Here is an 11,851-nt window from a genome sequence, read left to right as displayed (position 1 = left end):
GTACCAGACCAGATATAGCTTTTGCTACTAATCTACTGGCGAGATATATTTCTGCTCCTACTCGCAGGCACTGGGACGGAATAAAGCATCTATTCTGTTACCTCCAAGGTACAATTGATTTAGGGTTAATGTATTTTAGAAAACCCGAGTTTGGTATGGTTGGTTTTGCAGATGCGGGATACATATCAGATCCTCATAAGGCTTGATCGCAAACCGGCTATGTTTTTACAATTGGTGGAACCGCGATCTCTTGGCGGTCCCAGAAACAAACTCTGGTTGCGACTTCTTCGAATCATGCAGAAACTATTGCGCTTCACGAAGCATGTCGAGAATGTGTATGGCTTCGATCAATGAGTCACCACATACAAGAATCAAGCGGAATAGTCAATGAGAAAGAGCCGACGAAAACATTTTAAGATAATTCGGCTTGTGTTGTTCAACTCAAGGAAGGCTACATTAAGAGCGACAGAACAAAGCACATTCCTCCAAGATTTTTCTCGTACATAAAGGAGCTCAAGAAAAATAAAGTGATAGACATCGAATATGTACGGTCATACGACAATCCGGCTGACTTGTTCACAAAATCTCTTCCGACTACAACATTTCGAAAACACATCTATGGTATCGGAATGCGGCATTTGCGTGACCTGTGACAAGAAAGCGATGTTTACTATTCTTAGGGGGAGATTACGGCAGTGTACTCTTTTTCCCTTGTCATGGTTTTTGTCCCAATGGGTTTTCCATAACTAGGTTTTTAACGAGGCATTACGTAATGAAAGATGGAGAATCAGGGGGTGTGTTGAAGATAAACATCAATTGAAGATAAACATCCAATAAAATAATGATTCTCCAGATCTTTCTTTGACCGACTGAAATGACCGTCTTTGTTATTTTAATATTTTCACCTTACTATAAATAGGTGTATCACCCCTTTGCTGTAAGTTTAGTTCACGTAGAAATCAATAACAAGATCATAAGTTTTATATCTCACATTTCTCTCCCATACAACAATAACAAAACAACATATAATATCTTTATCTCTCTCGTTGAATTTTTTTTCTCCAAACATAAAATATATAATATATAAATACAGATTTATATATCCCTCACTATTACATGTGAGTTAATAGTTTACAGCACAAATGATATTTTGATTTTTGTTTTAGAGGGGCCAATCAGAAAATATAATGCAAGTTAAGGGAGTAGATGATAAACGCTCCCTCCCTCACTAAGCGGAAATAGAAAATACAAAGCAACGGCTAGTCATCTCAACGGTCAAAAATTTTGAACTTTTTTTTTTTTTTATAAAATCTCAACATCTTCTCCTCAAGAGATTCATTTGTCTTCTTCTCAATTGATGATGAAAGATGTATTCAGGCCGACCAAATCCGCTCCATGTTCTCCTCCAAAGCCTCTCGGTATCTCCCGAACTCGGTCTGAATCGTTTCATGCGATCCACAAAGTTCCTATCGGAGACAGTCCTTACGTCAGAGCCAAAAATGTTCAGGTAGACAGCACTTGTGTTCCGTGTTTGATTTTGTGGTTTATCTGATTGATTTTTGGATTCAGTTAGTAGAGAAGGATCCGGAGAGAGCAATTCCTATGTTCTGGTCGGCCATTAATGCGGGAGACAGAGTGGACAGTGCTCTGAAAGACATGGCCATAGTGATGAAGCAGCAAGACCGTGCGGAAGAAGCCATTGAAGCCATTAAATCTCTCAGAGTCAGGTGTTCAGATCAAGCCCAGGAGTCTCTTGACAACATCCTCCTAGATCTCTACAAGGTCCTTCCTTTTACACAAAAACCCCAATCTCCCCTGTTTCCTTTTGCAACTGTTTGATTTTGTGTATGTTGTTGTTTGCAGAGATGTGGGAGATTAGATGACCAGATCGCACTTTTGAAACACAAGCTCTTGTTGATACAGAAAGGACTAGCCTTTAACGGCAAACGAACCAAAACCGCTAGGTCTCAGGGGAAGAAGTTTCAAGTCTCTGTGGAGCAAGAAGCCACTCGGCTACTGGGTAACTTGGGATGGGCTTTGATGCAGAGAGATAACTTCGTTGAAGCTGAAGAAGCGTACAGGAGAGCCTTGTCTATCGCACCGGACAACAACAAGATGTGTAATCTCGGTATCTGTCTTATGAAGCAAGGCAGGATCGATGAAGCTAAAGAGACGTTAAGACGTGTGAAGCCAGCGGTGGTGGATGCTCCTAGAGGAGTGGATTCTCACCTAAAGGCTTACGAGAGAGCGCAACAGATGCTCAGTGATCTTGGTTCTGAAACGATGAGGAGAGGAGGGGGTGATAGAGTTGAGCAGAGGAGGCTTTTCGATGCGATGTTTGGGTCTTCCTCTGTATGGCAGCCTCAGCCCTGTAGAGAAGAGAGCGTGAAGCCCAAGGCAAAGCCGGATGGATATGGTGACGAGAACGTGAAGACATTAAGGGTCGATCCAAAACCATTCGGGTCTTCCTCCTCTGTATGGCAGCAGCAGCCTCAGCCTTTTAACGTGAAGCTCAAGGCAAAGCTAGATTTGAGTGACGAGAACGTGAAGACGAATGTGAATGTTGTAAACAACCCATTAAGGGTGGATGCAAAACCATTCATCTCTTCCAATAACGAGAAGCTCAAGAGAACGAGATCTTCTAGCCAAACAACAACAATGGGAATGTTGAGTTGTGGTGGTGGTGGTGATGAGGGAGAGACAAACGCTAAGAGAAGATTGTCAATGGAGAAGAAAGCAATGGAGTGTGGGTTACCAGACAACAAGGAGTTTGAAGAAGCCATGATCATGGCTGTTTTGGGGACAGGGACGAAAGTGGTGGACAAGAAGAGGCTAAAGGTTTTTCAGGATATCACTTTGTCCTGTCTAAACCCAAGAGCCTGATGAGAGCTATCTCAATCAGAATCTCTAACCAATCTATTTTATGTCATTCTAATTTATTAGTTTTCTAAGTAAAGTTGGGGGTGGGTACTTGGTGATGCCAAAAAAAAGGAGATGAGCTCTTAATCTCCTTGGTGATTTAAATTTAATGTTTTTGTCAGCTTATAAAGTTGCTACATTTTTTGTTTATTCTTCTTCACGATTAATGCCATTGGCCAATAATGAAGGTTGAAAGTTATGTTCTTTGGTAATAATCTACAAGAAGAGAGGATCCACGAGTCTGTCATATCAATGAGACAGGAAACCTAAGGATCAAATTTTTTGTGAAACCCTAGCAATGTAAACCTCGAGAGTCAAGACATAGACGTTGAGATTTTCTAACGCATATCCAAACAAAAGCCATTAGATTGAGGAAACCCCTCAAGTCGTTGTTTCCCCATTTTCTAATGTTTCAATAAGAACCTCTCTCAAGTGTTGCTTATACACATGTCACATGTGTGTCCCATTTACAACAAACAATATAGCATTTCGTTAGGAGTGCGTATAATTATGCTGCAACGTAACCATGGTTAGCGTTTGTTAGTTAGGGCCGTAGAGTGTATATCGCTCTAATTAAAACAACTGTCATGATTTGTAAGCAATAAAGAAAGGATTCGCTATTAAAGATTGAAATGAGATTTGATTTGGGCAGCAGAAAAAAGACACAACTCCTTGATAAAATTACACATACATAAACAATTTGTAATAATATATAAGTTTTTTGGTGTGGAAATCCACAATAGTCAGAAATAGACAGAGAACGTTTCAACACCATTTTTCCCGGGCAAAAGCTAACTAACTAACTAACTAACAAACTCTTTGTTCTCGTTTCTGTCACCTTTTTTTGTTGTTGTTGTTACTTCCCCTCTTTCTTTGGGCTCATAGGGTTTCTAGTTTTCGGGACAAAGTTCTTTCATTTTTCAAGAATGCCCAGATGCTCGATTGAGGTTGAGCATCCAGACAACGAAGAAGAAAATTAACAAAATCTTTGAGCTTTTCTTTTTATTTTTGGTTTTTCCCCCCTGAAAGTATTAACAAATAATCTTCGAGTAGAGAAAATGAGCGCTTCAAGATTTGTAAAGTGTGTGACGGTTGGTGATGGAGCTGTCGGAAAAACATGTTTGTTGATTTCTTACACTAGCAACACTTTCCCTACGGTTCTGTCCAACTTTTTACCTCTGTTCATTCTTTAAATAGATTTTCATCTGCACAACAACATCTCATCATGTTCTTGTTTTTCTAAGCATTACAGGATTATGTGCCCACCGTTTTCGATAATTTCAGTGCAAATGTGGTGGTTAATGGAGCCACCGTCAATCTTGGATTGTGGGATACTGCAGGTTCTTCATATAAACTTATCTTGATTTTCTGAAATTTTGATTTTGAATCTGAGATTTTACTATTATGATTAAAACAGGGCAAGAGGATTACAACAGATTAAGACCACTAAGCTACCGTGGAGCAGATGTTTTCATATTGGCCTTCTCTCTTATCAGTAAAGCCAGTTACGAAAACGTCTCCAAAAAGGTAACATAATTTAATCAAAGATCTTTCTTTTGGTCTTATTGTTGTTATCTCTCTCTTTCTCACAAAGTTCACCATTGTGTGTTTGCAGTGGATCCCGGAGTTGAAACATTACGCACCTGGTGTCCCCATTATCCTTGTTGGATCAAAGCTTGGTGAGCTTTTTCATTATTTTGCTCATCTCTCACGTTTTAATGGCTAGATCGTGACACAATGCGTGTGTGTGTGTTGCTGCTCATATCTCACAGATCTTCGAGATGATAAGCAGTTCTTCATCGACCATCCTGGTGCTGTCCCAATCTCTACTGCTCAGGGAGAGGAGCTGAAGAAGCTAATAGAAGCACCTTTTTACATCGAATGCAGTTCCAAATCTCAAGAGGTATTTTTTTTTTGGTTAGTGCACTCCATGACAGGTTTCTTCTAGTCTTGATCACTATAAAGTTAATTTTATAAATGTTTTTGAGTGTAGAATGTAAAGGCAGTGTTTGACGCTGCCATACGAGTGGTGTTGCAACCTCCTAAGCAGAAGAAGAAAAAGAGCAAAGCGCAGAAGGCATGCTCCATCCTATGAAGATGATTTGGAAAACTCTGCTTTTTATTTGTGGTTTTGGTATATTATAATCTTCTAAGTTAACGCTCCATCAATGTGTTAATGGACAAACACCCAAGTTTGTTTTGGTCTTTTTCATATGTTCTTAATACTAATGGAGTTTCGAACCTAACATCTTTTGCTTCTGCAATTCACTCATATGCACAATTAGCACAAGAACCATGTTATGAATCAGTTTCAATCCCCAACACAACTATTGAGTATTGATCAATACGGTGCACATTTCTTTTTTTTTTTTTTTTTTGAATGAATGTAAAATTTATTCAATCAAAACATTTTTACATCAAGTGCTACCGTTTTTGACATTTAGAAAAAAACAAATTCTATAACTATAAGTCATGAAAGAAAACTTCTCAAATGTATTAAGTTCTCGTCTCAAACCATTTGCATAATCCCTCCTCAAGGTGTTTCTTCCCCTTCCCTTTCACCAGCAATAGCTTCAAACGGTGCACATTTCTCCAATCCATATTACGATGAGGTAACAAGACTGGTTTATTACCTTGGTCATAGCTTTGCCTGTTTCCATGGTTCTGATCCTCAGTATGATCCAAACTTTTATGTTTGCTTTCCAAGGAACAACTTTTAAAGTTTTCCATCTTTTTGGCTCAAGCTCTCAAAGTAATAAAACCATACTCCATAGGATAAGATCCTCTTATGGGCATATGACATAGATAGCTGAGATTCAATTAACCCCACCTCAAATTTTCTTCTTCTAGATTTGCAAAGTTTCAAGGTTCGTGAAGTTATCGTATTATTTGGTTAAACAGAACTAAAGAGGCTATTTCCCAAGTCCCACATCAGTAAGCTAAAGAAAGGTAGTCATAACCTTAGCGCTATAAAATAGAAGTCGAGCATTTGTTACAAATCATACCTTTCTCGGCCTTTTGGCTAAGATCAAGTGTAGTATCTGTTCTTATCAGTTTAATATTTGATATGTGGGCCATGGGCCTGCTCGATATTAACTCAATATTTTGAGGGAAGAAGCCTGACAATATAGCTTGCTATATGGGTTTCCATGAGTTGCCCATGCGTTGCACTAGTGCACGGACTGGCTCAACCCACCAAAGCAAATAGTTCAAACTTCGAACTATTACTCTTTAACGATGTTCAACTATATGTTCTCCCACGCACCCACCTCTTTAGTTCTGCTCACTAAACGAAGATTCTTATAAAAAGAAAATTAAAATACAACCCAAAAAAAGAAAAACCAAAAAACACAACGAGTGATGACGTTTGTGAATCAGAGGTAGGAGAAGCAGGAGTTGAGATGCAAGAAACAAGAAGAAAGGCAATGTCCATCACATCACATATTAGGTTAGGGAGCTGATTCTGTTTTCTTGCTCTCTTGATCACAACGCCAGTGAAACCTCTATAAATTAATAATGTTGGGACTACACCAAAACTATAATTTTTTATTAATTTATAGAGATATTAATTTATGGATATACTAATTGAACCAAAAACTCAATTTGAGACTATAAAATTATATTATTTTATAGAGATTTTTAATGTATATCAATTTATAGAGTATTAATTTAAAGAGTTTATACTGTATATACTTGTTCCAATCACCTAGCCTCCTTATAGATTCGTCCTGAAATATAAACACATAGAACATGCACTTTATTTCTAAGATTCACCTGCTTCAGGGAGGTTCTATAAGTCAAAACGATTGGAGTCATAGGATGCTAGTTTTCTAATTAACCCATCAATCATCTTATTTAGACATGTATACCTAAACTTCCCAGACATCTGATTTTCTTACCGTGTTCTGTAAGTTCTGTTAGCTCCAGCACACACAAACAATTGACTGTATTTAGAACTTTCACTTCACGTACTTCGAAACTCAAGAGTCATTCATTCACTCATACATAGTATGAAATATAGAGAGAGAGTAGAACTGAACTAGGAAAGAAACTAGTTTACAAGTTAACCTAGAATTATAATGCATTCGAAGGCAAACAGAGAATAAAGCTAATAGGAACCCAACCATCATCCTGCATGTGCTGCCGGTGGCCTCTTTGCTAATGTCTTGAGTGCTACTGGGAGGAAAATACGATATCCCCCATCAGCAGGTGAGATCTCGTAAGCCTGTTGTGGCTGCTTGTGCACATATCTCCAATTCATATTAAGGTGAGGAAAACCAGACTGGTTATTACTTTGGTCATAGCTTTTTGCCTGTTCCATGGTTCTGATCCTCAAGATGATTAAAACCTTTTGTTTGCAGTCCCAGAACAATAAGAGCAACCTCTTTGGTTAGGATTTTGATCTTACGTACACTGCACATGAAATAGATCGCTAAGATTCACTTAACACCACCTCAAATTTACTTTTCTAGATTTGCAAAGATTCGTGAAGTTTTAGTATATTGTTTGTTTAAAGATTACTAAAGAGGCTACTTTTCATGTCCCACATCGGTAAGATAAAGAGTGGTCATAACATTAGCGCTACAAAAAGAAAGCCGAGTCCTAATTTCAATTCATACCTTTCTCGGCCTTTTGGCTAAGATCAAGTGTAGTATCTGTTCTTATCAGTTTAATATCTGATATGTTGGCCATAGGCCTTCTCGATATTAACTCTATTTTTTAAGGGAGGAAGTCTGTCATGATAGCTTGCTATCTGGCCTTCCATGAATCGTCCATGCGTTGCACTGCTGCAAGGCTTGGCTTAACCCACCAGAGCAATAGTTCAACTCATTAACTTGGTCTTTATTACTTGTTGTCTTGGCAGGAACACGCCCATCACAAAACCAATCAAGTAAATTTTAACACCCTCATGGTATCTCTCTTAGCTTCTTCCATCTCTCACTGGACCTAATCTCTCTAAAATTATATTTGAGAAAATGTATCTCCTCCTTACTGCATTTGCTGCAGGCACTTGATATATACAAAACATTTGTATTTAAAAAAACATACATTCTTTTCTTGTAACAAGATAAGGAAAATTCTTATTAATGAAACATTAAATGGTCAAACCAACCACTCAACGTGAATATTGTGAACTAGAGGAAGGCCGCAAGAGGTAGGAGAAGCAGGAGTTGAGATGCGAGAGGGATGAGATTGGCCACACCGCATGTGCAATGACTTCGGGTGGAGTCGAGAAGGTCAACTAGGGGGGGTGTAGCAGTAAAAAAACTAAGGAGGAGGAGGAGGAGGACGAAGTGAAGGAGCTTCAATCTCTGGTGGTGGAGGGATCGTAGATGTTATGCTCTCATCTTCAAAACCTGGCACTAGACTTCATTAGCAAAGCTTAGTTCATAGTTATGTTCAGCTCAGCAAACTGAATTTTCTGGAAGTTTAAAAGTAGCCACACTTGTGCACTGTTAGCTACAATACACACAAACAATTGAATGAAATTAAGATCATTCACTTAACTAAAAAGTACTTTGAACTCAGAGTCATTCACTCATATGTAATATGAAATAGATATAAGAAAGAGAGAGTAGAACTGAACTAGACAAGAAGTTACAAGTTAACCGGTGATGACAATGCAAGCCTCGGAGAGATGATGACTTAAACAAATGACTTCAAAGGCGGACAGAGAATAACTTAATTTCCTAAACCAATCAATTAAGTTAACATGAACCCACCCATCATCATCAGCACCTTATATGTCTTTGCTAAGATGTTTTTGCTTATGCATTGAATGTTACTAGCATGAAGATAAGGTGGCGCCATCAGCTGCTTGATACACGTTATGGTATCACGTACCAGAGAAAGAAGACTAGAAACTAGTATCTTCCTTAAAGCATTAATAGAGATTTGGTATTTTTCCTATTCTAGATATTAAGTAGTTTTCCTTTCTTACTTAGGGTTATGATTTGTAATAGCCCTATATAAACATATCTAATTATCAATAAAGAATTATCTTCCAGCATTAACCTTATTCTCAGAGAGAGACTAGGGTTAAAGGAAGCTTTGCAATCAAGTTATCTCTACTCTTACCTGTAATCACGGCACCAGTTACGCGAGCACAAACGGCTCGTACCACTGCTGAGATCTCGTAAGACTTAAAGCCGTTGTGGCTGCGTGTGCACATCTCTTCAATTCATATTAAGGTGAGGAAAACTAGACTGGCTGTTACTTTTGTCATAGCACTGCCTATTTCAATGGTTCTGATCCTCAAGATGATGAAAACCTTCTGTTTGCAGTCCCGGAACCATAAGAGCAACCTCTTTGGTTAGAATTCTGATCTTACGTACACCGCACATGAAATAGATAGCTGAGATTTAATTAACAATTTAATTAACACCACCTCAAGATTTCTTCTTCAAGATTTGCAAAGTTCCAAGATTCGTTATATTCGATGTACACCGCACATTGGCCGTTAAAGAGTCTCTTTCTCAAGTCCCACATAGCTTTTCTTTTTGGTCAACACTCAAGTCCCACATCGCTAAGCTAAAGAAAGTTAGTCATAACCTTAGCACTATAAAATAGAAGTCGAGCCATTGTTACAAATCATACCTTTCTCGGCCTTTTGGCTAAGATCAAGTGTAGTATATGTTCTTATCAGTTTAATATCTGATATGTGGGCCATCAACCTGTTCGATATTAACTCGATATTTTGAGGGAGGAATCCTAAAAATATAGCTTGCTATATGGGTTTTTATGTGTTGCTCATGCTTTGCACTACTGCAAGGGCCGGCTCAACCCACCAAAGCAATTGTTCAAACTATTACTATGACCAGCGGCGGATGTAGACAATTTTTTGGATGGGGGCAAATTACATATAAACACAGAAATTGAAGATATAATATGATTTTAGTAAGGGGAAATGACTAAAAAAATAAGTAACATCAAACAGAATTTAAATTTTTCATGGGTGCAAGTGCTACCTCCTTGGCCTACCTATATCCGCCACTGACTATGACCACTTTAGGTCCCACACGCAGCCATCCGGCTCATCACAGTATACCCTTTTGGTATCAATCTCTTTAGCTACTTACTGGATCCAGTATCTCTCTAAATCATGTTTGAATCAATGCATCTCTTCCTTGCTGCATTTGCCGCAGGCATTTGACATGTCCGAAACCTTTATAAAAACATACGTTCTTGTAATAGGGAGATAATATAAGATTACTCGCTCTAATCTCCATAAACACAACCATGGTCACTTATTTGTCTTTTGAGAAACGAAGTTCTGTTTAAGTAGGGGAAATGTCTCAAATACTCGCTTTAATATCACCATATATACAAGGCATAACAAACTTAAAATAATCACAAGAAGTTTATAAAATTAAGGAAACACAAGGCAGGTACAAAACAAGTCATCCAAACTAAAAAGAGAAAATGCTACATATTATAGCGAAAACATCCAAGCTCTAATACATATATGTATTTAACCGTTCTATTTAAGTCTATGCGTTCAGTGTGTACTAAGTGGGTGCTGATTGAATAAGCAGTATTAATTGTGCTGACCTCAGTGTACTCTTGGTGATCAAGAAAATCTAATACATTTCTTCAAAGAATAAACTTCAAACTTGTTGGTGCAAAGCATGAGCGACCAGTTTAAAGTTTTTCTTTTCTTTTTGTTTGTTTGTTTGTACGGTTGTGTATGCATAAATCGTCTACAAAGATGTGAAGATCAAGCCTTGGTGCTTGGGAAATTGGGGAGAAGGTCATGGCAGTGAACGAAATGAAGGTCGTGGACAAGAGGATTCCTGGTTCTCTTAGGTGGTGACCCTGTATACCACTCTATTGTTCCACCTTCTATCGGCTGCGCCAACCACAGTATAATATATATTTAATTAATAACACTCAGAAACCATGCTTTTTTTTTTTTTGAAAAAGCTCAGAAACCATGCATGCATGCAAGTTTGGAAATATTATCTATGATGATGAAGACAGCAAGTATGGGTGTATGACCTTATCAATTATGTTGAGAATGCCGCTTCTTCCCTCCGAACTTTGTTGACTGATTGAGGCACAAACATGTCGGGGCATATCATGATGAATTCCAGGAAATATAACGAAAAGCATGCATGGGAGAATCTATATATATAGCCTTTGATTAATTAAAAACGAAGCTTACGTTTATTTTTGCCTATATATTTTTGTAACTTTATTTCTTCCTATATATTAGGGAAAAGAAAAACTTTTAAAGCATTTTCTAGTTTTTCATCAAATGTCTTTTTGTTTGTTTGTGACATGGAAACGCAAGACACCAAACGTAATTGAAAACAATACTATACAAACAATCTAGACCGTAATAACTGAAAACAAATATATCTACAAACAATCTAGAGTCTATACCATATATAATTGAAAACATACATATACAAACAATCTAGGCCATATAAATGTAACTGAAAACAGATATATACAATAATACAAACAATGTATAATGTTACCAGTTGGAAGAGTGTAGTGAACTTGAGAGAGGCTTGAGAAAATCAGGAAGAGAAGGACACACACGACGTGGCTTAGGACAAAGTGGTTGATTTGTCGTCGTCTCCAAATGATGATGCATATTTTCTCCTTTTTCCTCTCTAAATCAAAAGAGCAGCTAGTAATTATTTAAAATTGATCGTTTGTTAAACTGGAGTGAATTTTAGTGTGACTCTATATTATATACACAAGACAAAAAAAACACTACAATGTAATTCGTTAAATTTGTAGTGATGAGTAAGCCAAAGTTTGGTTATTCTCAGACAAAACACAAAAGAAAACGTGACAAATTTACACGTGTGAAGTTTCTGTGACTCCTCTGTGTCTTGGTAAAGAGTTAAAGTAGGGTTGGCCTTCTTGACCATTCCCCCTCGTTTTTTGCTTACTCCTTCCACTTGTATAGATTTATAGT

The 11,851-nt window shown here is 37.8% G+C and overlaps 2 protein-coding genes and 1 long non-coding RNA gene across 4 annotated transcripts; 2 read left to right on the top strand and 1 right to left on the bottom strand.

Annotated features, from left to right (window-relative positions):
• The first annotated feature begins 1,351 nt into the window (after positions 1-1,351).
• On the top strand, positions 1,352-3,124 carry LOC106295524 (protein POLLENLESS 3-LIKE 2-like). 2 transcript variants are annotated; one of them, XM_013731458.1, is made up of 4 exons: positions 1,352-1,507; positions 1,570-1,782; positions 1,864-2,435; positions 2,553-3,124. In XM_013731458.1, exons 1-4 carry the CDS (start codon positions 1,358-1,360, stop codon positions 2,881-2,883), a joined length of 1,266 nt encoding a protein of 421 aa, XP_013586912.1. In that variant the 5' UTR covers positions 1,352-1,357; the 3' UTR covers positions 2,884-3,124. The 2 variants fall into 2 exon arrangements, with proteins under 2 accessions (XP_013586912.1, XP_013586904.1); XM_013731450.1 differs by having other exon boundaries at positions 1,864-3,124.
• Positions 3,125-3,789: 665 nt separating this feature from the next.
• Positions 3,790-5,165, top strand: LOC106293338 (rac-like GTP-binding protein RHO1). The gene is made up of 6 exons (XM_013729007.1): positions 3,790-4,076; positions 4,172-4,259; positions 4,337-4,446; positions 4,535-4,598; positions 4,692-4,822; positions 4,913-5,165. The coding sequence occupies exons 1-6, from the start codon at positions 3,978-3,980 to the stop codon at positions 5,012-5,014; spliced, it is 594 nt and encodes a 197-aa protein (XP_013584461.1). The 5' UTR covers positions 3,790-3,977; the 3' UTR covers positions 5,015-5,165.
• A 5,347-nt stretch (positions 5,166-10,512) lies between these two features.
• On the bottom strand, positions 10,513-11,606 carry LOC106302577. Its single transcript, XR_001262453.1, has 3 exons — positions 11,403-11,606; positions 10,918-10,966; positions 10,513-10,768 (listed from the first exon to the last, which is right to left on the bottom strand). It is a non-coding gene; the product is annotated as an uncharacterized LOC106302577 (long non-coding RNA).
• Between the last annotated feature and the right edge of the window lie 245 nt (positions 11,607-11,851).

This window comes from Brassica oleracea, chromosome C1, assembly GCF_000695525.1.
Source record: "Brassica oleracea var. oleracea cultivar TO1000 chromosome C1, BOL, whole genome shotgun sequence".
NCBI classification, from domain to species: Eukaryota; Viridiplantae; Streptophyta; class Magnoliopsida; order Brassicales; family Brassicaceae; genus Brassica; species Brassica oleracea.
This window is presented reverse-complemented; position numbering and strand designations above follow the sequence as displayed.

Coding starts and splice junctions, on each gene's coding strand:
- LOC106295524 (XM_013731450.1), top strand. CDS start 1,358: ATGATGAAAGATGTATTCAGGCCGACCAAATCCGCTCCATGTTCTCCT. Junction 1,508..1,569: donor TCAGAGCCAAAAATGTTCAG/GTAGACAGCACT, acceptor TTTTGGATTCAG/TTAGTAGAGAAGGATCCGGA. Junction 1,783..1,863: donor TCCTCCTAGATCTCTACAAG/GTCCTTCCTTTT, acceptor TGTTGTTTGCAG/AGATGTGGGAGATTAGATGA.
- LOC106293338 (XM_013729007.1), top strand. CDS start 3,978: ATGAGCGCTTCAAGATTTGTAAAGTGTGTGACGGTTGGTGATGGAGCT. Junction 4,077..4,171: donor CTAGCAACACTTTCCCTACG/GTTCTGTCCAAC, acceptor TAAGCATTACAG/GATTATGTGCCCACCGTTTT. Junction 4,823..4,912: donor GCAGTTCCAAATCTCAAGAG/GTATTTTTTTTT, acceptor TTTTGAGTGTAG/AATGTAAAGGCAGTGTTTGA.